This window comes from Tamandua tetradactyla, chromosome 4, assembly GCF_023851605.1.
Source record: "Tamandua tetradactyla isolate mTamTet1 chromosome 4, mTamTet1.pri, whole genome shotgun sequence".
NCBI classification, from domain to species: domain Eukaryota; kingdom Metazoa; phylum Chordata; class Mammalia; order Pilosa; family Myrmecophagidae; genus Tamandua; species Tamandua tetradactyla.
Window position 1 is genome coordinate 112,330,701 of NC_135330.1, and position 25,642 is coordinate 112,356,342.

At 35.8% G+C, this 25,642-nt stretch overlaps 1 protein-coding gene across 2 annotated transcripts in view; it reads right to left on the bottom strand.

Moving 5' to 3' along the window:
* Window positions 1-7,792: 7,792 nt before the first annotated feature.
* The window catches only part of LRRC63 (leucine rich repeat containing 63), a 70,852-nt gene continuing 53,002 nt past the window's right edge, over window positions 7,793-25,642 (bottom strand). For both annotated transcript variants that reach the window (XM_077158263.1, XM_077158262.1), the window contains exons 8-10: window positions 16,352-16,435; window positions 12,627-12,866; window positions 7,793-8,664 (exon numbers count right to left, since the gene is read on the bottom strand). In XM_077158263.1, coding sequence (XP_077014378.1) covers window positions 8,484-8,664; window positions 12,627-12,866; window positions 16,352-16,435 — 505 coding nt within the window. In that variant the 3' untranslated portion in view covers window positions 7,793-8,483. The remainder of the gene's footprint in view (window positions 8,665-12,626; window positions 12,867-16,351; window positions 16,436-25,642) is intronic.

Here is a 25,642-nt window from a genome sequence, read left to right on the forward strand (position 1 = left end):
TAGCTTTTTTAAAGAAAGAGCTTTATTATGGCATAATTGATAGACAATAAACTGCACATATTTAATGTGTGCAATACATTTTTACATATATATGTGCTCATGAAATCATCACCATAATCAAGATAATGAACCTATCCAGGACATGTAAAAGTTTTTTTTTTTTAATGTTCTTTTGTTGTTTTCCCCTCCTATTGCTTCCCGCCTTTGCATTTCCATGTGAATTTTATAATCATTTTGTCAATTTCTACAAAAAAATCTGTTGGAATTTAGATTAGAACAACATTGACTCTATAGATCAGTTTGGGGAGAATTATTAAGAAGTCAAATATATTAAGAATATATTCTTAATAATATTGGGTATTCCAACCTGTGAACGAAATATTTCTTCCAATGTTTTAGATTGTCTTTAATTTATACTAAAGAAATACAGCTTCAGCAACAGAGTTTTTACATCTTTTGTCAGATTATCTCTAAGTATTTCATATTTTGATGTAATTTTAAATGGTATTATTTGTTACTAGTATATAAAAATACAATTGATTTTTATATATTAACCTTGTATCCTTTGACTTGCTAAACTCAGTAGCAGCTTTTTTGTAGATTACTTCAGTTTTTTACATAATCATGTTGTCTGTCAATAGAGTTTTATTTCTTCCTTTCCAATCTGAATACCTTTTATTTCGTTTCATTCCCTAAGCTAGAATGAAATCGCATAAGCTAGAATCTCCAACAGAATGCTGAATGGAGGTGGTGAGAACAGATGTCCTTGGTCTGTTCCTGACCTTGAAAACAAAACATCTACTCTCTTACCAACAAGTATTATGCTAGATGCAGGTTTCTCACAGATGCTCTTTATCAAGTTGAGAAAGTTCTCTTCTATTCCTAGTTAGTGGTGAGCTTTTATTTGGAATAGATGTTGGATTTTGTTAAATGCTTTTTCTCCTATGGAGGAGAGCATTTGGATTCTCTTTTTTAGTTTGTTAACATAGTGAATGATATTGACTTATTTTTTAATGTTAAACCAGCTCTGCGTTAGGGATAATCCCTACTTGGTCTTGATGTATTATTCTCTTTTAAGAATTTGCATCTTTTAAGGTATTTTTTCATTTTATCTGAGTTGGTGAATTTATTAGCTAAAGTTATTAATAATATTCCTTTATTTATTACCCTTTTAATATCTGTAGAATTTGTAGTGAACTCACCTCTGTTATTACTGGTAGAGACAATTTGTGCCTTCTCTCCCTCTCCCCTATTTTTCCTAGAGGTGCATTTATCAATTCCATGAATTTTCTCAAAGAACCAGCATTTGGTCTCATTAATTTTCCCCATTGCTTTTCTGGTTTTTTTTTTTCTTCTTTTCTGCTTTATCTTCATTATTTCCTTTCTTCTGCTCACTTTGGGTTTACTTTGCTCTTCTTTCTCTAGTCTCTTGAACTGTGAGCTGAAGTCACTGATTTGAGGTATTTCTTCTTTTCTAATACAGGCCTTTAGTGGTATAAATTTCCCTGTATGGACTGCTTTAGCAGCACCCACCCAAATTCTGATATGTTGTGTTTCTGTTTCCATACAGTACAAAATAGTTTCCAATTTATCTCTTTATTTCTTCTATAATCTATGAGTTAATTAGAAATGTGTCATATCATTTTCAAAAATTTGAGGATTTTCCAAGAATCTTTTCATTATTGAATTTTAATTCAATTCCCTTGCAGTCATACTTTGTATGACTTGCATCCCTTTTGAATTTATTAAGACTTGTTTTATAGGCCAGAATATGGTCTATTTTTGTCAATGCTCCATATACACTTGAGAAGAAAGCACATTTTGCTGTTATTGGGTCAATGACAATCAGGTCAAAGACATTCATTGATAGAATTGTTGACAGTCTACTATACTCTTGCTGGGTTTTCTGCCTTATTATTATATTCGTTATTATGAGAAGGATTTTGAAATCTCCAATTATAAATGTAGAATGTCTGGTTCTTGCAGTTCTATCAGATTTTGCTTTGCATATTTTGCAGCTCTATCATTAGGTGCATTACTGTGTATGGTTAAGCTCTCTTGATTAATTGACCCTTTTTATCTTTACAAAATGAATTTTTTTATCGCTGGTAATATTCTTTGTTCTAATCTACTATCTGATAAAATAAGCACTTAATCCTTCTTTTAATTAGTACTAGTATGGTATAGCTTTTTTCCACCTTTATTTACTTTTAATCTATTTGTGTTTTTATATTTGAAGGTTTTCTCCTTTTTTTCACAAGTTTCTTTTTTAAAAATCAAGTTTTATAATCTCTGCCTTTCTTTTTCCAGTTGGTAATGTCACAATTTATTAAACATTCTTAAGTTCTCTTGCTTTTCTAGAAATGAAACAATTATTATTTTATAAATAGGAATGAGTTTTTCAAAATTTCCTTTAGATTGATTTCTTGTTAGAATTTCCCGGCAATACATGAACAGTACATTGAAACCATGACACAAAGTTTAGGTAGATACACATATGGTTGTATGCTTTTAAAAAATAAAGAATGGCAATTTTAGACATTATCAACCATATAAAAGATCTAAGTGGAACTACATTTTTCCATCTCTATAGCTAGATTTTAAAATCCCAGTAAGATTTTGTTAAAAAAAAAAAAAAAGATTAAAAAGAGGTAAAGCTGGCTTGTCCCATTTAATTGGGGCGTGTTCTAGTTTGCTAGCTGCCAGAATGCAGTATACCAACAATGGAATGGCTTTTAAAAAGGGGAATTTAATCAGTTCTAGTTTACAGTTCTAAGGGCAAGAAAATGCCCCAATTAAAGCAAGTCTATACAAATGTCCAAATTGAGGCATCCAGGGAAAGATACCTTAGTTCAAGAACACATACGAAGTTCAGGGATCCTCTCTCAACCAGAAAGGCACATGGTGAACACGGTGACATCTTCTAACTTCTTCTCAGGCCTCCTGCTTGGCATTCTCTTTCATCTCCAAAGGTCGCTACCTGGTGGACTCTGTAATTCTCATGTCTCGAGCTTTCTCCAAAATACTTTCTCTTTTTAATGGATTCCAGTAAAGTAATCAAGACCTACTAGGAATGCGTCTCTGTTCAAAAGTTAATACCCACAATTGAGTGAGTCACACCTCCATGGAGATAACTTCATCAAGTTTCCAACCTACTGTACTGAATAGGGATCAGAAGGAACAGTTGTTCCCACAAGATTGATTAGGATCAAAACATGGCTTTTCTAGGGTACCTAAATCCTTTCAAACTGGCACAGGGTGTTTTAGACAATCTATATTTAACATGATTATTAAAATTGAGTTTAAATCTATCATCCTGATCTTTGTTTTCTATTAGTCTCATCTGTTTTTTGTTTTCTTTTCCCCCTCTTCTGCCTTGTTTTAGATTAACTGAGTATTTCTAATAATTTCACTTTTATCTCTTTTTTGCTTATCCTTTTTTTTGAGGAGGGCAGCTTTAGGTCTTATACACAGGTATAGCATAGTCAATTTTCACATTATTTCACATATTGTATGAGAATCGTACAACACTATATTTCTATTTCTCCTCCTAGCCTTTGTTGTATTGTTGACACGCCTTTCACTTTTACATATTATTAACTCCACAGTACATTGTTATTACTTTTGTTTCAAACTATCACTATCTTAGAAAGCAAAATATTAAGAAAAAATTTTCTATAGTGACCATTTCTGGTGCTCGTTATTTCTTTGATTAGATGTAAGTTTCCATCTGGTATTCTACTTTGTCTCCTTGAAGGACTTCTTGTAACATTTCTTGTAGTTCACGTCTTCTGGTGATGAATTCTTTCAGCTTTTGTATGTCTGAAAAAATTTATTTCCACTTTTTTCTAGAAATATATTTTCATTGGGTATAGATTTCTAAACTGAGGTCTTTTTTCCTTTCAGTGCTTAAAGATATTCCTGTACTATCTACTGTGTCGTATTGTTACTGTCTTTTCTGTCTTTGTTTTTCTGTATATAAAGTGTCTTTTACTTTTCCTTTCCATTTTTTGGTGCCATTACATTGCATATTCTAGGTGCTTCATATAAGTAAATCATACAATATTTTTGCTTTTGCATGTCTAGTTTATTTCACTCAACATCATCCTTGTAGTTGCATGTATCAGAACTTCATTCCTTTTTTCTGGCTGCATAAAGTTCCTCTGTATGCGTATACTACATTTAGTTTATCCATTCATCTGTTGATGGGCTCTTGGGTTGCTCACACCTTTTGGCTATTGTGAATAATGCTGCTGTGAATGTCAATGTGAAAATGTTTGTTTGAGTCCCTGCTCTCAATTCTCTTGGGTATATGTTATTGATGTTGAGCATCTTTCCTGTAGTTACTGGCCATTTATATATCTTCTTTGGAGAAATTTCTATCCAAGTCCTTTGCCCATTTTTAAAAATTGGGTTTTTAAATTTTTGTTGTTGATTAGTAGGAGCTCTTTACATATTCTGGCTTTTAAACCCTTGTCAGATATATGATTTGCATCTATTTTCTTCCAATCTGTGGGTTGTCTTTTCACTTTCTTGACAATGTACATTAATGTACAAATGTTTTTAATTTTGATGAAATCCTTTTTATAAGTTTTTTTCTTTTGTTGCTTCTGCTTTTGGTGTCATATCTAAGAAATCATTGCCAAATCCAAGGTCATGAAGCTTTTCCCCTGTTTACTTCTAAAAGATTTATGGTTTAAGTCTTATGTTAGGTACTCACCATTTTGGCTTAAGTTTTTTGTATCATATGAGGTGAGAGTCGAATTTTGTTCTTTTCCATGTGGACAGGCAGTTTTCTCAGCATCATTTGTTTAAGAGACTATTTATTCTCCTTTTTATATACTTGGCACCCTTGTCTCAAATCAGCTGGCCATTAGTGGGTTCATTTCTGGGTTCTCAATTCTATATCATTGTTCTATTAATATCTCTTTATGCTGTACCACACTATTTTGACTATTTTGTCACTATGATTTAATCTTGTTTTCTAATTTCAGTTTCTAATTATGGTTATATTACATTTTAAATGAATTTGTTATGCTATAAATATCTCCTGTTGGACTGCACATGTAATATAGTAGTTAATTCTATTATAAACAATTTTGTCCTTCTGCTGGAGAATATAGTACATACTTCTTAAGCAATATTTACCTATTTCTGATTAAAATCAAACTGACTCTCAAGGAGAAGAATGTAAAAATCCCAATTTATTGAAATCAATAGAAAAATTATTCTACCCGATTTATTTTATCTTTGGATTAGATCATTTTACTAAGTGATACACACAAACTTGACATTCACTAATGATATGATAGCATGTATTTAAATTATTTTCATTTCATCAAGTTTTATTAGCAATGACATTTTATATTTAAGTTACTACACTAGATCTTAGCCAAAAGGCTGAGAAGTGATATATTTAAGTTAACTATGCATAAAAGATGTTCCCTACGTGAAACAATCCTATTACACTCTAAATATGTTTGTTATAACACAGTGCTCTTTTACCTTCCTCTTACCATTCTTTTTTTAAAAAATATTTTTATTGTCAAACCTTAACAAACATACAAACATTCTATACATGGTGTACAATCAATGGCTCACAATATCATCACATAGTTGTGTATTCATCACCATGATAATTTTTAAAAATATTTGCATCACTCCAGCAAAAGAAATTAAACCTACAATACCCCTTACCTCTCCTTCTCATTGACCACTAGTATTTCAATCTACTCAATTTATTTTAATCTTTCTTCCCCTTATTATTTATTTTTTATCCATATTTTTTACTCATCTTTCCATACCCTAGTTAAAAGGCACATTAGACACAAGGTTTTCACAACCACACAGTCACTTTGTAAAAGCTATATCATTTTAAATCATCTTCAAGAAACATGGCTACTGGAACACGTTTCTACGGTTTCAGGTACTTCCCTCTACCATTCCAATACACCATAAGCCAAAAAGGGGGATACCTATATAATACATAAGAATAACCTCCAGGATAACCTCTTGACTCTGTTTGAAATCTCTCAGCCACTGACACTTAATTTTGTCTAATTTCTCTCTTCACCATTTTGGTAGCGAAGACTTTCTCAAACCCTTGATGATGAGTCCTGGCTCATCCCAGGATTTCTGTCTTACATTGCCAGGGAGATTTATACCCCTGGGAATCATGTCCCACATTGGGGGGCGGGGCAGTGAATTCACTTGCTGTGTCGGCTTAGAGAGGGAGAGAGGCCACTTCTGAGCAACAAAAGAGGTTCTCTGGGGGTGACTCTTAGGCCTAATTTTAAGTAACATTGCAGGAATGTTTCATATGGTCAAATCCCAAGATCAAAGGCTTGGCCTATTGATTTGGTTGTCCCCACTGTTTGCAAGAATATCAGAAATTCTCAAATGGGGAAGTTGAATATTTCCCTCTTATTCCCCATTCCCCCAAGGGGACTTTGCAAATACTTCTTTATTCACTGTCCAAATCACTCTTGGTATGTATCAGGGCATCACACTAACCTGGACAAATGAATAAAATTTCTCATGCCCTATTCAAGATTTCATGTACTTATGGTATTCAACTAAACTGTCCATACAAGTTAAATTAGGAGATGCACTATCCAAAATATAAATTTTGCACCAAATAAACACTTCTCCCTTTAGTCTCACACGGAAGTTGAAGTTTTAAAATATGGACGATATTATCCCTTACCCAGTCTTCTGATATACCTTAGTCCTATCCAAATCAGCTTCATTCATATCTCTACTCAATATCTGATCCCTTTTTCAAGTTTTTAAACATTTTCTGCATGGAGTACTGCTGACTTTCATAGCTTCAAAGCTCTAACTCTGAGTCTCAGGTGCCATATAAATACTCAAAGTTTCTGGGAAAGACCATGTTATATACAAACATCTCAGTATCTGAGAATTTAGAATTAACAGTTACACCTCCTGAATATACATGACTGCTGCAAGAGCTTAAAATCTAGGACCCTTTACAATATGCCCCAACCTGATATGCCATGTTCTCAACTTTAGTTCACTGAATTTTCATATTATAATTAGTCCATATGATTGAAGTATGACAATATTTGTCTTTTCGTTCCTGATGTTTCAGTCAACATATAGCTCTTAAGGTTCATTCATCTAGTTGCATGCCTCACAACTTCATTCCTTCTTGTGGCCACTCAGTAGTCCCTTGTATGTATACACCACAGTTCTCAGTTCCATTCCTCATTTGTCATACACCTTAGGCCACCTCCATTCATTGTGGATCACGAACATTACTACAAAGACACCAGTGTGCAAATATCCATTCCTGTTCCCACACTCAGCAACTCTAGGTATACACTGAGCAGCAGGGTTTCAGAATCATGTGGCAAACCCACCCCTAGCCTATGGAACCACCACATTGCCCTCCAAGGGGCTGCACCTCTCATTTTCCTACCAACACTGAATAGGTACATCTCTTTCTCCACATTTTCTCTAGCACTCATTTCTTTGTGTTCATTTTTAAATATTTTTATTCAGACATCATACAATCCAGCCCAAGTGTATAGACATGCCTTCACCACCATATTCTATATGAAGACATTTCCTTTGCTTCCACAAAGAATCCATATCCCTTTCCTAATCTCCCCACCTGCTGACATTTAGTTCTGTCACAATTCCTTTGTTAAGTTCATTGGAAGCACAGTACAACAAACATTAATTCTTAAAGTCTCAAATTCTAGTGCATGTGTATGTTGATTTGCCATGTAATTGTGTAAGTTTAACTCTTTTGTCTGGTTGGGCTATCATTAAAGGCCTTGGAGAATGCTGGTGTTAGCCTAAGGAATCTGGGCTAATGCCCAGGATTTCAGCTTAAGGAGACAAGGGTCAAGATTGTTATTTAAGATTGTACCAGTTTCCTACAAGCTTGGGTAACAAACGTAAACAACTAAAAATGGGGCTGGAATTAATCTTTTATTCCCTAAAGCAATCCCTGGTGAAGATGGTTAGCGCTGGACATCTCATCACAGAAATGCACAAACATTGAAAACTTGGATGCATGACGTTGAACCCACAGGAGGCATAAACCCCAATGGTGACTTTGAAATACTTCCTCATCACTTACTGTGGATGCATGGAAAGACTAGTTGTAAGTCATGAGATACCACCTGTTTTGCAAAGGAGATTATAACACTTTTCTTTTTTATAGTAAAAATGCTCAGAAATGAATTCTGTAGATCTTTGAACCCTTACAAGATCCAAGGACCCTTATAAACCCCTTGTTGAGCAGTTTTTCTGCAACAATTTGCTAATATTCACAAACTTCCACAAGGGGCTAAGATTACAAAGATGATTCATATGAGAAGACATTTATTTCTTCCATGCAGAATCAGTATTCTCAAAGAGATAAATTACTATATACACAGACTATATTGACTTTTATAGTGAGAATGATAAATTATTGTACGACCATTTTTATAGCAATACAGAAACTGAAGTTATTTTTCTTTAGGAGTAGTATCTAAAATGAAATTTCTTTCTTTTAATTCCTTATAGCAAGTAGAAGAACAGACATGAAACATGATAGGAAGTTGCATTACTCCAAAAATATCACAAGACTGGATGATGCGAAAACCTTCACAAAACATGGGACCATAGCACCATTCACATTTGGAAATTCTGAAATGGAAGAAATAACATGTCAGTATCTGATGTCTGCTAAAGGAAAGTCACTGTGCTCCATGCTGTGCAAGATTCAAAAGTAGTACAAAATATAGACTTTATCAAACTTACCATCTAGATGAAGAGTGGAGACATACACAAGAGAAAATGAAATGCTAAGAAAGCTCAACAATCAAGGAGATATATATGTATAATACAATCCTAGTTTTCAAAAACAAAAAAGAATATTTAATTGGGGGAAAGATCAGAGGAGAAGGTGGAATTATAACAAAGATATAATTTAACAAATGAGTAATGACTGCTGAATATATTGGTATTTCTTTTTGTCTTCAGTGTCTTGGAGCAGCTGGAAGGAAAAACTTAAAATTGTGGAACTGTAACCCACACCAAACTCTGAAATCTGTTCTATAACTAATTGTTGTGATGTACTTTGAAATTTATTGTTCTTTTGTACATAAGTTATTTTTCACAATAGGAAAAAATAAATTAAAAATAGAACATATATATAGTGAAAAAAAAAGACCTTAGATCCTTGAAAAAGTCAAATATCCTTGAGCAATATGATCATGGGGAATTTTTCATTCCTTTATAATGTTTTTCTGTTTTTCCCAAATTTTCTATAATAAATATGTATTGTTTTTGTAATTCAAAATAAATGTATCATTTTAAAAATAAAGGGACTTTCATAATTCAAAATAAGATTAGTATCACAATACTTTTTTTTTTTCATGAGCAGGCATGGGGAATCAAACCTGGGTCTCTGGCATGGAAGGCAAGAACTCTGCCTGTTGAGCTACCATGGCCCGACCCACAATACATTTTTTTTTTCCCACAATACATTTTTTCCCCACAATATATTTTTAAATGCTCAAAATCAGCTTTTTAAAAAAGCCTAAAAACCATTACATTGACATTATTAGCACATGAAGATATTTCACAGGATGTGAAACCTGAATGTCCACAGAACACAGGTGAAGCTTCTCCAACTCACTACTAATCAAGGAATATGAAATAAAATAGCAAAGAAAAACTATTTCACAATCATCAGATGGATAAAAATGTAAAAGTCTGACAATATAAAGTTTGGTGAGGGGGAGAACCATCAGGGACTCTCAGACTTCCTTAGTGGAATATAAATGGGTAACCCCTTTGGAGAACAATGTGACAATTTCTACGGTGGTTGGAGATGCTCATACTTTATGATCCAGAAAACCACTTGAACATTTGCATAAGGAGATATGCTTTAACATGTTTCCTGTAGACTTGTTGGCAATAGTGAAATACTGGAAACAACCCAAGTGTCCACAGCAAAAGAATAGATAAATTATGGAATATTCATGCAGAGAAAAACTATACAGGAATTAAAATGAATAAATCAATATGGATAACACATTTTTCTATGGGTTTTTTCTTTTGTATTTGATTTGTAGGAAATACATATGTGTATATTTAGAAATATATATCTCCTTTAATAGCTTCTTCTAGTCTGTGGCTTGTCTTTTAAAATTCATGGAAACATTACTTTTATTGTAAAATTTATAAAACTTTTGCTTTACCATTTATTTATACTTGCTAGGTTTATTTAAAATACCTTTGCCTACTGTTCTAGTTTGCTAGCTGCCAGAATGCAATATACCAGAAACAGAATGGCTTTTAAAAGGGGGAATTTAATAAGTTGCTAGTTTACAGTTCTAAGGCTGAGCAAATGTCCCAAATAAAACAAGTATATAGAAATATCCAATCAAAGGCATCCAGGGAAAGATACCTTGTTTCCAGAAGGCTTATGAAGTTCAGGGTTTCTCTCTCAAGTGAGAAGGCACATGGTGAACACAGTCAGGGCTTCTCTCTCATCTGAAATCATGGTCATGGTTTCTCTCTCGGCTGGAAGGGCACATGGTGAGCACGGCATCATCTGCTAGCCTTCTCTCCTGGCTTCCTGGTTCATGAAGCTCCCTGGGAGGCATTTTTCTTCTTCATCTCCAAAACGCTGGCTGATGGACTCTTTGCTTCATGCTGCTGCAGCATTCTCTGCTCTCTCTGAATCTCCAGTTTCTCTCTTGTCATTCTCTTTTATAGGATCCCAGTGAACTAATCAAGACCCAACTGAATGGGTGGAGACACGTCTCCACCTAATCCAGTTTAATAACCACTCTTGATTTAGTCACATCTCCAGGGAGATAATCTAATTACAGTTTCAAATATACAGTACTGAATAGGGGTTAGAAGAAATGACTACCTTTACAAAATGGGATTAGGATTAAAACATGGCTTTTCTAGGGTACATACATCCTTTCAAGCCAGAACACCTACCGTGAGGCCGTGCAAATACTCTACAATACTTGCTTCTTAATGCTTTAAAATTCGACCTTTAATACTTAAATCTTTAATCCTTCTGGAAACGTTTTTTGTATATGATGGTGACATAGATATGTATTTTTCCTTTCGAATGAACAAATTTGTCAGCATCATTTATTGAAAAGTCTATCATTTCCCTCCTCATACAAATGCAACTTTTGTCAAATATCAAGTTTTCATATAAGCATGAAAACATAACAACTGGGCTATCTATTCTCTTTCCTTGCATACAATCTGTATTACTTTCTCTAACCTTATAAGAAGTCTTGTTATCTGGTAGGTAAGTCCCTTAAATTAGACTTCTTTTGGGGTTTTTCTTTGGTACTTTGGAGCCTCTGCTTTTAGAATCAGCTTTTCATGTTCCTCAGAAAATTCTATTGGGATTTTGACAGGAATTGCACTGAATTTAAAGCTCAATTTGAGAAGAATTGACATATTTTTGGTATTGAATTGTCCTATCCCTGAATAATGGTGCTTTGTCCATTTAATTTAGTCTCCTTTACCTATTTATTTTTTCCTCCATAAATATCTAGCATATATTTCACTAGATGTATTCCTAAGTGTGTTTGATTTTTTCTTGCCACCATAAAAGATATCTTTTAAAAATTACTCTTCTCCCTGTTTGATGTTTGGTTTTAATTAGATTTTCTTTTTAACCTCACACTGTAGACTTGTTATCATTGTTTTTTCATACAGATCATGTTTGTTTACCAACATACTTTCCAATTTCCATCCCTTTCTCTTTGACCCCATGTTTGTTTACCACTCATTAATAAGGTTTTAATTTTTTAAAAAAATATTTTGCCCTGGGAGATTTTTCTTACTTTCTCATGTGCACTAAAGTCTCATGAGCATTCATATCTCATTGCACTAAAACTGAAAATTCCTGGGCCTGATTCTTTTTTATGCATCTTTAGTTATCTTTTTCAGTTTCTCCCAATGGTTAATACTCTATTCAAATTTTCTACCTTTTATTGAGTCAATACTGGTAATTTATATTTTCCTGCAAAGTCATTTTATTAAGATATGCAGCAAATATTTGTTAAATCAACAAATCATGCTCTGATAAGCAACACTTCAGTGGAAATGGTTTTTCACCACCTGAAGGAAATAAGAGATGATCCTGTGTGCACTGTAAGTGTGTAAGTGTGGGGACAAAAGATGCCTTGTTCGATTAGGCCATGATTCCAAGATTCCTCACTGATCTCTAAGAGGGAGAAGTTCTATGCACATCTGCTCAATTCCTGCTCTCCAGGAAGTGAGATAAAATAAAGCATTGAGTACATAGTATTCCTGGGTCTGATTTTTTTTTTGAAGAGCCTACTTCCATGTCCTCAATAATTCCTAAAAAGATTTATGTGACCGCTGTATAGATATTACCAGCTACACCCTTCGCTGCATTTGGGTTGAAGTAAAAACTTGAGAGTATTAGAAAACGGGGCAGAATTTGAACTACCTTATTATGTTTGAGGAGCTGGAAGGAGCCGTTTGGGAAAGTGTGTGTGTGTGTGTAATAGTAAAACCGACACCTGCTGCTGTAAAATAAGAACATTCTAAATGCCTAAAGCTGCGTTTTCGTTAAAGGGGCTTCAGAGTTTGCTCACCTTCGTAGTAACTTCTGAACATCTCCTGGGATTGCATTATAATATATACGTAGATTATTTTTGACAATAAAAAAAGAAACAAGTTCAACGAGACGCCATGCAGTATTCAAAGAATTCTCTTTCCAAAAATTAGGGTGAGTGAAAGTATTCTCAAGTTGAATTTTTTTCAGGTTAAGCCTCAAAATCCCGGGCGGCAAAGCAATTATATCAGTCCCATCCAAAATCAGTTTTTCAAGTGACCTGCATATAAAGGAAGCAGTATTTTTTTTAATATATTCAGGCAATTTACAATGTTGAAGTAAAATTCTACCCCAATATTCTTGAGAAATTGTATAAAACTCGGTAGCAGTAAAATACAAGCATTCATTGTATGTATTTTCTTAGAATCGGGAGAATTTACTTACAAGCAATTAACCAATAACATCATGCAAATAAGAGCATTTGCGTTAAATAGTACCGTTGAAGAATGTGTTTTGGTACTTTGAAATAAAAGTCTTACATTATAGAAAAAGAAAGAATATCCATTAGCACAGCCAGATGAATAAATGTTATGTTACATAAAGTGTAATATAATATAGTATCATAACACACTGTGACTATATTTTCACTGAAAAAACTGAACATCGACATCTATTTTTTTCCACACAGGCAGGCCAATCAAAACAGTGAGATTAAACTGGCAAAACATGTCACGAGCTAGGCTGTGCTTTGGCTTTCCATCACTGGAGTCCTCTTAGTTTTTACCATGTCAGTTCCTTCTAGAAATCATTATTCCTTTATCCAAAGAGAGCCAACATTACTAATGTTCTCACTGTATATCACTTCTCTGATGGTGTTTTGCAAAGTCACGTACCCCCTTTCTAATCACTGCTGGAAGACAGAACAGTGTCTGTCCGTGAGGGGCATATAAAAATCACATCAAAGGCTGGTTCAGCTTGTCTAGTGCATTTGGGATGAGGGGGCTGAACGAAGGACCACTGTCTTCTGCTCAGGCCCAGTGGCAGTCACAAAGTATTCTCCCCAGCACCAAGAATGTCTCGGCTCCAGGGATGTTGAGCAGCCCAGCTCTCTGAGCTCACACTGCTTCCAGCCTTGTGGATTTCTCGGCCAGTTCAGCCCCCCAACAAAACTCACTATGGGGAAGGGGGCACCCAAAGCAGAGGTTCCTCTAGGTTAAACCAGCTCAGGCAGAGGTAACCGCGCCCATGGGGTTTCTGGTTATCTTTACCAGCATTTTCCCAGAGTACACAGGGAAAACAAAGCACAAAATAGTGCTCCTGAAGCCAGCAGACTCTGAGGAGAAGGATCAGAAATTGAGGGTAAAAACACTTACAGACTCAAATCCAGCACGCAGGCTGAAAGACTTTCTTGAGTAAAGCTAAGAAACTAACAGGATGAGTCTTTGTGGAAGATCCTAATTAGAGGCAAAGACAAACTAGTAGAAATACTTCAAAAAGGAGCAAAAAGATAATCATGAGGAAAACTATAGGTGCCATGGAAGAGAGATTTAGGAGACCTAGCATATAAATACTCAGAGGCTCAGAAAGAGAAAATGAAACTCATGAAAAAGAGGCAATACTTAAATAGATTATAGAAGAAAAACATCTGAAGTAAATAAAAATAGTTTGAGCTGACTGATTAGCTGATTGAAAAAGTTTAAAGCATTATGGAAGAGAGGGGATAGAAAATAAAGACACACTTTTAAGCATATTCTGATAAAATTTCTGGAAACCAAGCTTTATGAGAAAATCTTAATTTTTTTCAGATAAAAATAAGAGCCACTTACAAGGAGAAAGAAATCAAATGGAAACATGGTGCTCCATTGGTGATACTGGAAGCCAGAGGAGGACGTGGTCATGGAGACTACAGTGAGAAAGGGTGCCACACAGCAGTACCACCCACTCAAGACATTATTCATCTGTTAAGCTTAAAGAATCAGATAAGTTGCCCGCAGACTCCAACTGAGGAAAATACTTAAGGCAGAACAGCCAATAAAAAAACAGAAATATCTCCAGATCCAAGAGAAGACCAGAGAAGATAAAACAGGAGTAGGTAGTGAATCTTGAAATATGTGGAGTTAGAACTGTAGCCCAGACCAAACTCTGAAATCTGTTTCATAACTAATTGTTGCACTGTGCTTTGAAATGTATTACCTTCTTTATATATGTCAGTTTTAACAATTAAAGAAAAAGAAATATGTGGAATTAAATATAAATGGAGAATGATGGGAAATGTGAAATTTAAGTGTTTAATTGTTCTTTAAATAACAAGAGGCATAATGTAAAGGAAAATACCAATCAGAATCTGAAACACAAATTTCTAAACCGTTTCAGCAAAGCCTGGAGTTAGAAAAGGGGCAGATGAGTTTGAGGAAGAACGGGATCATAAGAATTTCCTGAGTCTCAACTAGTGACAGAAGGCGGCAGCAGAGACGGGGACCCTCATGGCAAGGGACTCATTTTATCTTGCTCTCTAAACTCTTAAAGAAAAATGCGTTTGATTATGAGTTTCAGGAAAGGAAGATACCATTAACAGGTTGGGAAAATCCAATAGAACTCCAAAATTAATGGAAAAAAAGGGGAACAAATGGCATCTTAAACAAATCCCAGAAACAGGGAAATAGGAAAAAGGAGAAAGTAAATAAGTAGTAAATAGAAGGTAAAATGGAAGGCTAAAAACTAAATCTATCAGTCATAACATATCAGGAACAGACTAAAGTCTCCTACTCAAACACAGAGATTGTCACATGGGAAATGAAGCAATTGGCATAAATATTAGAAAAGCAGAGATAATAGCATCTCATCTTGTTGAAGATAAAATTATGTCTCTGGAAAAAGAAAATCTAGTAAAACTCAACCAAAACTAATAAGACAATTTGGTACCATGGCTTGATTTTAAATTAATCAAGAATTAATAGCTGCTCTCTATTCTAGCAATAGCTAGAAATGGAGATTAGCAAAAATACGCATTCACAGTAGCAACACAATTGTAAAATCTTAAAGTTTAGCAAGAAAGATAAAGGAAATGAATGGAGCGAGTCATAAATTCTTTTGAAGAACATAAGACAAAAGGTGAACAAATGAAAAAATACATTGCTTTAGGATAAGAAAATGTCTTATCATTAAAAATAAAAATTCTTCAAAATCAGTATGTCAACTCAAGGCAATTTCAATTAAAATCCCAACCTTACGTTGACATATATGTAAGAAAGGGGCTGGGAAGAATATAACTAATCTCAAAGTTCATGATTTAATGAGAACAGTTAAAATACTGTTACTGAAAAATAATCTCCCTGATTAAAACAGATATTAAAAATTATTGTTAGAAAAATATGATTCTGACTTAGAATTTTTTTTAATTAATGTGAGAAAGAATCAAAGGTATGCATTAAAATTACATTGTATATTATCAGCATTTTGTGCATATCCCTATAAAGAATAAATAAAACCTATGCACAGAAGCAAAAAAATAGATAAAAGTAGTTTGTCATTCTATTAAGTGGTCATTTGCACTGTCTTTTAAATAATTACTGAAGATGTTTTTCTTAAAAAAACTGTACACTAATCATCTGAATTATATTTTTGGTAAATTTTATACATCCCATATTATGTTTTAAGGCTATTAAATAAATTAAAGGACTCAATCTTCTCCAAAATAATTGTCACTAAATATGTCCTTAAGAGAGAGGCACAAGACTTTGAGTGTACTTATTACTTCCAAAATACCTGAGTTTCTGGATTTCATTTGGAATAGAAGCAATATCATTGTAGGAAATATCAAGTTCCTCAAGATAGACCAAGGAAAATAACCTTAAATAGAAGAGAAAATTAATTGTAAAGTTGATTTGTCATCTACTGGGAATTAATAAAGCATTACATATTTGAGTAAATATGTGGAAGTATAGAGAAACTGTATTTCTAAGATCTTGACATTTATAGAGACTTCTTTGCAATAGGATGATATAATTACCATAAAATTCCTAAAAATTATTCATGTATTCATCAAGCCTGATTTGAGATGTTTAGAGTAAGTAAAGCCACAGCTAGGAAAAGGCACTGAGAAACTCTTTAACTCTTTAACAACATTTAGATATATTTTTTTCTCCATTGCATTAAGATGTTTCTTGTGCATGGCTTCAGTCTTATCCATTAAGATAAGTATTTAAAAGAAAGAACATGAAGACTTTGTAACAAAGAGAACTTTTTTCCTGGGGGAAGTGGGAATTGCTACTTAAAATATATATATTGTAGTAACATATATACAACACAAAATTGCCCATTTTAACCATTTCAATTTGTTGATTCAGTGATACTAATTACATTTACCAAGTTGTACTACCTTCACTACCAGCCATCACCAAAACTTTCCAACACCCCAAAAATAAACTCTATACCTTACTCTAAGCAATAACTCCCCATTCCACCCCTGCCCTCAGGCTCTGGTAACCTCTAATCTACTTTCTATTGCTATGTATTTGCATATTCTAATGATTTCATGTAAGTGAAATCATACACTCTTCATCGTTTTATATCCGGCTTATTTCACTCAACATGATGTCACAAGCATCAGAACTCCATTTTTTTTGTGGCTGAATATTATTTCACTGCATGTATAAATCACATTTTGTTTATTCATTCATTTGCTGACAGATGTAATTTTTTTTAACCCTTTTTGCTCATTCATTCATTACAACTGCTTTTCAAAGACCTAGAGTTACCAGCACTTTGGACTTTTCCTCCTTTTCCCCTCTTTTTTGTTCTAAACATTTTTGAGGTGTTATTTATATACAACAAAATGCAAAGATATTAGGTATTTGATTCAAATAGTCTTACCAGATATGTAAATCCACGTAACTGCCATTCAGAACGAGCTATTGAACATCTCCATCCCCCAGAAAGTTCCCTCAGGCACACTTCTCCTCCCCCCAGAAGCAATCACTTTCAGACACCTAACATCATAGATTTGTTTTGTCTGTTCCTGCAAATCATATAAATGCAATCATACAACAAACAGTGTTTTTGTGTGTATGTGTCTGGAATCTCAGTCAACATAATATTTTTTTTGGATATGGCATGTATTGGCATTGTATTACTTTTTATGACTAGTATCCCAGGGTATAAACATAAAACAATTGTTTTCTTTTTATCTTCCTGTTGCTGGACATTTGAATTGTTTCCTGTTTTAGGTTATTATGAATAAAGCTGCTGTAGACATTCTTGTAGAAGTCGTTTCGTGGAGATTAAAATCTACCTTCTCCCTTCCACTACGTGAGTGGTTGAGAGCTGCAGGACAAAAGGACACAGGAGTGGAGTATAATGTCACTACAACTTCATTTCCAGCCTCAGCTAAGCCTCCAGCATTGTCTGTCAAACTGTCATTTTCTGATTTGCTCTTTCGTCATTTCTCTCAAGATCACCAAATCTTGACAACTTTCTTTAAAGTTCCTTCGTAATAATTTCTCCTCTTGGTCACAGAGATTATTTTAAGTCATTTCAGACTGATCTCCCTTAGTTCATAGTAGGAACTAAATAAATTTTTCTTGGCTGAATGAATTTCCACTTTTTTTGCAATTGTGGTGGATTGAATTGTGTATCTGGTTTGGACATGTTCTTGGGTTTGGCCCATATTCTAGCGGGTGTGGAGCCAGTGTAAATAAGATCTCTTCATGATGTTACCTCAGTTAAGGTGTGGCCCACATGAATCAGGTTGGGCTTTAATCTGGATTATGGGAACCCTTTATAGGCAGAGCAAAAATCAGATGGAGAGAGAAGCCATGGGGATGGGGCAGGGAGGGCAGCCAGAAGTCAGAAGTCAATGGAACCCAGAAGAGAAAAGAAAAAATGCAGCTGTGTACATTGCCATGTGATGTAAAAGCTAAGGACTAAGGATTGCCAACAGCCAGCATCAGAATGGCAGTCTTCAGGGAGGGAGAAAATATTGCCTTGCCAATGACTCAAGTTTGGACTTCAACTAGCTGCAAAACTATGAGCCAAGAAACTCCTGTTCTTTAATCACTGTATGATATTTGTTTTAGCAGCTAAGATACTAAAGCACCCATATTATTCCATATGTTCCATACCCATTCTTAGGACCCATCTCCAGTTTTAGGAGATGATGGTCACTCCCATTCAAAAAACAGAACCTCCACTTTTGTCCATGATCCCTTTTCTTCCCTCCTCCTGTGAAATTTTGCACCAACAATGATCCTTCCATACCTTCTATCTGTTCCTTATCTTTCCATCTGTCTGTGAATATGCCCAAGATTTTAATAATTTAAAAAAGTAAAAATTTTTTTTCTAAGATTCCATATTTCCTCAAACCAATCTCTCTCCTTTCCGCTATATACAAAGAGTACTCTACACTCCCCATTACCAGTTTCTCTCCTTCAATTCTACCTCAACCCACTGCAAACTGACTTTTATTTCCACCATTCCATTGAAACTGTTCTCATTTTTAATCTTATTGAATTTCTCTATTGTATTTGACATTTGTAGATCATCATCCTTTCTTCAAATAATCCACTCACTTGGTTTCTATGATACCTCTGGTTTTCCGTATGCCATTTGAGCATTATGTTTTCCTGTTTTTATAATGTTCTCTTCCTCTGTATGTACCTGAAATATTGGTGTTTCTCCAGGAATATCTCCTCAGCATATCGCTCTATACATAGCTTCTGGTTTCAATTATTATATTCAGATAACACAGCATCTTAATCTGTAGCACAAAACTCTCCTGTGAGTTTAACAAGCCTAAATCCAGCCATAGTGATAGTCAACAGAACTCAAACCCAGAATGTTAATCTAAAACTAAACTCATCATTCTCTTTCCTTTTAACCTGCCCATCTTTATTCTTGTCACCTACCCTGATTAAAACTCACCAAGTTCTTCTCATTGTACTCAGGATAAAATGTAAATTTCTTCATGTGGCCTCTAACGCCTCATGGGATGTGGCCTCTTGTCTAACTCTGGGACTGCATTTCAGGCCACACTCTCATTACAACCTAAGCTATGCTGACTTTAGGTCAGCTTCTCAAGAGTCCAAACTCTTACCTGTCTCACACATGTTATTATTTTCCTCATCTCTGAGCTGGACTTCTAAGTTGCTACTTAAATGCAAATTCCTCAGATAAGCCTTTTTTATCAACTTGATTTAATTCATGTCTCTCATGACATCTTTCTTAGTTTTCTCTGCATCCATAGCCCTTAGAATGTTTATAGTTATATATTTATGGGGGTGTTCATTAAAGTCCCTGTGTCTTTCTCTGTATTCTTGAGCTCATAAGGGTAAGGATCCTGTCCCTTTAGCTTCCCACTGTAAATCCAACTCCCAGCCCAGAGCCTAAGGTTTAGTAGATATTGAAGAAGTATATTTTATGCGACTGAATTATTCTACTCTACTGGCGGTCACCTTGATTATTCCATTCCTTAAACCCACTATGTTTAATTAACATAATCTTATAAATCTTGCAGATTTTAAGTCAGTTTCTTAAAATTCTGCCCCCTCTTCTCTGTGCTTGCTACCATTTCTATAGTCCAATATCTCATGATTTTTTGCCTGGATTACTGTGACAGCCCACTAACTAACTGGTCACTTTGAATTCAGTTTCATTCGCTCACATCCGTCCTCTACATTGCACCAACATGACCTAAACTGTTGTTGACTCAGTCACTCCCTGTGGAAAACCTTTTAATGGCTCTTCATTGCGTATAATATAAAATAACAATGGTTTACTTTGCTCCCTAAGGCCTGGGAATGATCTGGTCTTGGCTTACCTCATCAGGCTCATTTCCCACCACTTGGCCTCTAAGCTCCCAAAACACCAAACAACCCATGATGCAGATACTGCTTCACACCTCTTTTCTTTGCATATATGTTGTTGCTTTAATTGAAGAAATATCCACCCCATCACCAGCCAAACTATCCCTAGCTCTTTCTTTCTCTTTTAACCTGGGTAATTCATACTCCATCACACTGGATCAACTATCATCTCTTCTAAGGAAGTGTCTCTGACCTCCCAGAATGAGTTTACATGCCATTTTTTTAAACTCTCAAATGTTACAAGTGCATCTCCACTATTTTACTTTGGTGCATTGTATTCAATTGTCTGCCTTCCCCTGGGCTGCGATGTCCTCTGATGCACACAGCAAATTTTTGTCAATCCCGATGAACTACTTACAAGAAGGAGAGTGTACCATTCAGTGTGAATCAGTGCAACTGCATGTGACAGTAATAAGATCTGTCAGTTTGCTAAAGCTGCTGGAATGCAATACACCAGAAATAGACTGGCTTTTATAAAGGGGATTTATTTAGTTACAAATTTACAGTTCTTCAGAGGAAAGGCAGCTGACTTTCTTCTGGCTTTCTTTATCACTTGGAAAGGCACATGGTGACGTGTGCTGGCCTCCTCTCCTGGCAAACTGGGTTCAAACAGCTTTTCCAGGAAGTTCCTTTCCTCATCTCCAAATGTCTGTGTGTTGAGCTGTTCTGAACTGCATTGTGCTGGGCTTTGCTGAGCTATTCTCTCTTCTGCCCTCTCTTTTTAAGCCTCACTCATTGCAGAAGGCACTTCCCTTAGCCAACCACAGAAGTAGTCAGCTATAAGCTAATTTCACATACTGATGATTTAAGTCCACAACAATAGAACAACTGGGCATCATCACCTGGCCAAGCTGACACCTGCACCTAACTACTGCATAGTCCAACCCTTGTCCACTTGGCAACTGTACACATCACCTTAAACCATACTTAATCTCTAAATAGAAAATAATAATGGACATATTTTTTTCACCTAGCAATGCTCATCTGACCAGCATACAATACGCTAAATCTTTCCCATATACAAAATACATTCATTTCATCACAATATCAAAAAGCCTTTTCAGTAACAATACAAATAAAATACCAACTCAAAAATAATACAAAATCTCATCAGTCAGTTACAGGCATGTTCTGTCCTAAAGCAAAATTCTCCTCTGACTGTGGACCTGTGAACTTAGAGACAGTTATCTGCTTCTGATATACAAAGAAGGAACAATTACAGGATAAACAATCCCATTGCCATAGGGAGAAACTGGAAGGAAAACAGGGGTCACCTGACCTAAACAATTTTGAAAACCTGCAGGGAAAATTCCATTAAGCTTCAAAGTCTGAGAGTTATTTGTCCTGAGGGCTTTAGAAAGCAGTCCTTTTATGCTGAGTGAAATGAGCCAGAAACAAAAGGACAAAGACTGTATGGTCTCACTTATATGAACTAACATTAATGGTGGAACTTTGAGAATTGAGGTTAAGAACACAGATTATCAGGAGATAGAAATAGGAGAGAAATTGTGCAATTGGTGCTGAAGGAATATAGATTGTGCAACAGTATTGATGATAAAAATTCAGAAATGGATAACAAAATACTACCTGATTGTAGCACAATAATTTAAGTACACTGAATGAAGCTGAATGTGAGTATAGCTGAGGGAGAAGAGCTGGTGACACATACGACACCAGAAGGAAAGAAAGAGGATAAAGACAGACGGTATAACATAGGAATCCCCAGAGTGGACAATGATGGTGATTAAGTGTACACATATAAAAACGTTTTTGCATGGGGGGGAACAAATGACTGTCAACATTGCAAGGTGTTAAAAATGCGATGGTATTCAGGAATAAAATACAATCAATGCAAGCTAGGGTCTATAACAGTAACATTGTAATATGCTTCCACTGAATGTAACAAAGGCTTTATGCCAAAAGTAAATGTCAACAAGCGGGGAATATTGGGGAGAGGTGTGGATTTCTTGTAGAAGAAAAGGAAATGTCTTTATATAGATTATTGGTGGTGAAGACATGTCTATTTAGCATAGGTTGGATTGTACGATATGTGAATCTGTTTAAAAGTGAACAGAGAGAAACCAGTGCTGACAAAACATGGTGAAAAAGATGTACCTATTCATTGTTGGCTGGGAAGCTGAGATGTGCAGTCCCTCCAGAGGGCAGGTGTGGTGGCTCCACAGGAGGTTAGGGGTGGGGCTGCCATAGGATCCTGAACCCACTGCTCTGTACATACCTGGAGGAACTGAGTGTGCCGACATGAATAGATATTTGCACACTGGTGTTTATGGCGGCAGCATTCACAGTTCACAATGGATGGAGGTGGCCTAAGGGTGCAATGACTAAGGAATGGAAGGGGAACTGTGGTATATACATAGACTACTGAGCAGCAGCAAGAAGGAATGAAGTTGTGAGGCAGGCAACTAGGTGTATGAACCTTAAGGACTGTATGTTGAATGAAACGTCCGGAACAAAAAGACTAATATTATCATGTTTCAATCTTACGGACTAACTATAATATAAAAACTCGGTGAACTGAAGTCAGGAGCATGGGTTATCAGGTTGGGGCCTATTGTAAAGGGTCCTAGATTTAAGCTTTTATAGTAGTCACATATATTCACGAGTTGTAACTGTTATTTCTAAATTCTGAGACACGCTTGTATGTAACCTGGCTGTTGCCAGAAATTATGGGTATTTACTTGAGATCCAGAGTTAGAGCTCTGAAGCTATGAAAATCAGCAGTAGCATACACAGGAACTGTTTAAAAAGTTGAGAAAATCATCAGACTTCAACTGGAGATACGAATGAAGCTGATTTTGATAGGATTAAGGTAAATCAAAATACTAGGTAAAGGATGGTATGGTTCATATTTCAAAACCTCAACTTCTGTGTGAGACTAAAGGGAGAGATGTTTATTTGGTGCAAAATTTATGTTTTGGGTAGAGCATTATCTAATTTAACTTGCATGGTTAGTTCATTTGAACACCATAATTTTATGGAATCTTGAATATGACATGAAATCTCGGTTTGTAAAGGTTAATGTGATGGCCCAATATATCCCAGACTAATGTATGCAGACAATAAAAAAGTATTTGCAAAATTCCTTTGGGGAATTTGGGGAAAAGGAGGAAAAATTATACTTCCCTATCTGGGGAATTCCTGATATTCTTGCAAGCAGCGGGGACAACCAAATCAATAGGCTGAGCTGTCGATCTTGGGGTTTGCCTCTATGAAACTTATTCCTGCAAAAGAAAAGCTAAGCTGACTTATAATTATACCTGAGTTACCCCTAGAGAACCTCTTCTGTGGCTCAGATGTGGCCTCTCTCTCTAAGCCAACTCGGCAGGTGAACTCACTGCCCTCCCCCCTAAGTGGAACATGACTCCCAGGGGTGTAAATCTCTCTGGCAACATAGGACAGGACTCCTAGGATGAGCTAAGATCCAGCATCATGGGATTGAGAAAGTCTTCTTGACCAAAATGGGGAAGAGAAAAATGAGAAAAATAAAATTTCAACAGAGGTGAGAGGTTATCCTGGAGGTTAGTCTTATGTATTATATAGATATCCCTTTTAGGTTATGATGTATCGGAGTGGCTGGATGGAAGTACCTGAAACTGTTGAATTGTGTTCCAGTAGCCTTGATTCTTAAAGGCGATTATTTTTATAACTATAATTGTAACTATATATATATATAGTTATATATAGTTTCACTGTGTGATTGTGAAAACCTTGTGTCTGATGCTCTTTTTATCCAGTGTATGGACAAGATGAATTGAAAGATAAGGAAAAATAAATGAATAATGGGGAGGATAAGGGTTAAAAGATTGGGTAGCTGGAAATACTAGTGGTCAGTGAGAGGGTGGGGTAGGCGGTGGGAATGTATGAGTTTTTTCCTTCTTTTATTTCTTTTTTCTGGAATGATGCAAGTATTCTAAACAATGATCATGATGATGAATACACAACTATGTGATGATATTGTGAGTCACTGATTGTATACTGTGGGTGCACTGTATATGTGTGAAGATTTCTCAATAAAAATATATCTTTTAAAATGAAAAAAATAAAAGAAAGCAGCAGTTTCACCCTTTCCAAGGGCCTATGCAGTGGCCCTGTTTTCTCCGCACACTGGGAGGAGGGTTGCAACATTTGGGAACATTGGGAAAACCACCTTTTTTTTCATCCCCACCCTCCTCAAGCATCTAGGTGGCACCCTGATTCTCTGCCATCTCCGAGGGACACACTCAACCCCTTCAGAACAATGGGGTGGCAGCCAGGCTCCACCAATCCCCAGGGAATGTGCTCTACCCTCTCTGAGGCCTGGGCACCAGAACTCTTCCTAAATATCGAGGCAGACTCACCCTGTGCCTCTGGGACAAACTCACCCGCTCCATACGCGCAGGTGGATTTGCTCGCACAGGTGGATCTGCTCTCATGGTCCAAGGTTTCCTGGCTTCAGACCTTAGCTTCCATGGTTTTACCTCTGAGGCCATCCTTACTTCAACTGTCCCTTTTAGTCCAGACTGGCAGTGGTTCCATTTATGCAGGTCTTGCAAAAAATTTGTTAACTGGTCATGCAGCCTACAGAGATCGAGGCCATTGGACCACAGGACCTTCCACAAGCCTTTCTGGATAACTCTATCTCCAATCCTGGCTTGTCCTATAATGACTAGCTGGTTCTATTTTTGCTTAAATCCTCACGTGGGGCACTTTTCTCTGGGGTCTCACTTTCTAGAAGCCCAGAATTTTCCAGGGCATCAACTTCTGGCTTCTTTGTATTGAAAAGCTCAGTCAGCCTATGCTTTTCTTGTCACATTTTACTTTAAGCTGCAAAGAAAAACCAGGCTGCATCCTCCACATTTAGCTTGGAAATTTCCCCAGCCAAGTATCCCAGATTGTCACATTTAAATTCTCCCCTACATCCAGCACCAGGAATCAATTTTTCCAAACTTTCTGTCACTTCAAAACAAGGCTATCTGCAACAGAAGAATCTTTAGAGTCCATATTTCTACCAAGTCATTTCAAAGCAATCTAGTCTTTCACTGTCAAGCTCCTCAAAATTCTTCCAGAATCCTCCCCTTATCCTTTAAAAAGCCATTCCAACATGTTTCATATTTGCAAATGGAATAGCACCCCACTCCTATGGTACCAAAATCTGTCTTAGTGTGTTCAAGCTGCCTGAATGCAATACACCAGAAAT